Genomic DNA, 1,471 nt, shown 5'->3' on the forward strand with positions numbered 1-1,471 from the left:
CAATATATTGTTTCCCTTTTAGTATGATGTTGTTGAATTACATTTTGTTTTTTTATTTTAAATGGTGTGGCTTTTTTTTTACCGGGCTTTCCTGTTTTGGAAATGTTTGTATTTGGGCACCATGTGAGCGTATTGGCAATGCCCTTGTTTGTTTGACATAACTGAAGCATGGTGAAGGCGGTACGGCAATTCTTCCGGATGGGAAAATGGAGAATAGTGTGATGAATGGCGGTAATTTGTTGTTGCAGGCTCGTTTTTTTTCTATGCGTGGGCGCCTTCGGTGATGGGAACTGTTTTATTTGGTTTCGAAGTTTTAGAAACTTGGGGAATAGTCGCTGTGATTTCTTGTATTGGCCTGTGCGCTTCTCTGCATCTCCCGTTGGTGTCGTTTCCCTTCCCAGCGTTTGCGGTGTAGGACGCCGAAGTAAACGAATGCACGGTTCCCAGTGCTCTTTTCTTATTTAGTTGGGAATTTCTTTCCCCTTTTTTTCTTCCTTCCCGAACGCCCGCCGACGTCATGCTCCTTATAAACCGAAACCTCAAAAGATACTTGTTTCAAATGACGGACGAACATGGCAATCAGCTGAATATCTCATTTTTTTACTTGGCTTCGAACGTTCGAATGACTTTGGTATTTCGTCCTCACATTTTTTTTCCATGCGGAGCTCCTTCCTTCATGTTCGTAGCCGAATGAAACAGCGCAATTTAGTCACGTTGTTGGTGCATTTCCTGGTGTAGTGGGCATTTGTTTTACACTCTCCTCGATGACTCCTGTTTTTCTTGGCCTATTTTCTGTTCTTCCTCCATACTATGCTTTCTTTCTCATGTCTGTCCATATATTTTTTTAAGTTTGTCACATTTCCAGGGACTGTCACGCTCACGCAAAACACATTGATAGCGCCCGGTACGCAGGCGAAGGATTTCACACCGTCCTCTAAGGCTTGCCCATGCGTCTGCCACTTCTGCCCACTCGTGTCCCTCAACTATGTCACTCATGGTTGATCCTTATCAGTGGACGATAAAGTTACATTCTGTGCCCATCATTGGATCGCAAACTCTCTCTGCCTTGGCCTTGGGAGTTTTCAACGAAGTGCTCAATTCATTGGTAAGCGCTTCGTTGTATTGTTTCCCCTTTTGAACGCCATCAATTTGGCTGTCGTACAACCGACATTTGCTAAAACACTTATCAGGGAGCGAGGCTGTTCCACCAGTCTCGCCAAGTTGTTCCGGGGGTGCGAACATGGAACTGTAAAAGGGCGACATTTCTTTTATTCCGGCATGCGATCGCTTCTTTGGTAGAGACTCGATGGGGTCGAGAAAGTTTCTCCTGCACGTGCTTGTCCCAATTCCAGCTTCGAGCGCAGCATATCCCTCGTTACGCTTCTGCTTTATGCTTCCCACCAAAACATCAACTTTACATATTAGGTGTGTCTTTTTGTAGTTGTTTCTTCCACTGAAATCTCATCTGCTA

The 1,471-nt window shown here is 44.6% G+C and overlaps 1 pseudogene across 1 annotated transcript; it reads right to left on the reverse strand.

Annotated features, from left to right (window-relative positions):
- Positions 1-122: 122 nt before the first annotated feature.
- On the reverse strand, positions 123-574 carry TEOVI_000469600:pseudogene (annotated as a pseudogene). Its single transcript is given in 3 exon segments — positions 123-320; positions 322-483; positions 485-574. Coding segments are annotated over 3 exon segments (450 nt in total).
- Between the last annotated feature and the right edge of the window lie 897 nt (positions 575-1,471).

Source organism: Trypanosoma equiperdum (genome assembly GCF_001457755.1).
Source record: "Trypanosoma equiperdum strain OVI genome assembly, contig: ctg_1629, whole genome shotgun sequence".
Classification (NCBI taxonomy): domain Eukaryota; phylum Euglenozoa; class Kinetoplastea; order Trypanosomatida; family Trypanosomatidae; genus Trypanosoma; species Trypanosoma equiperdum.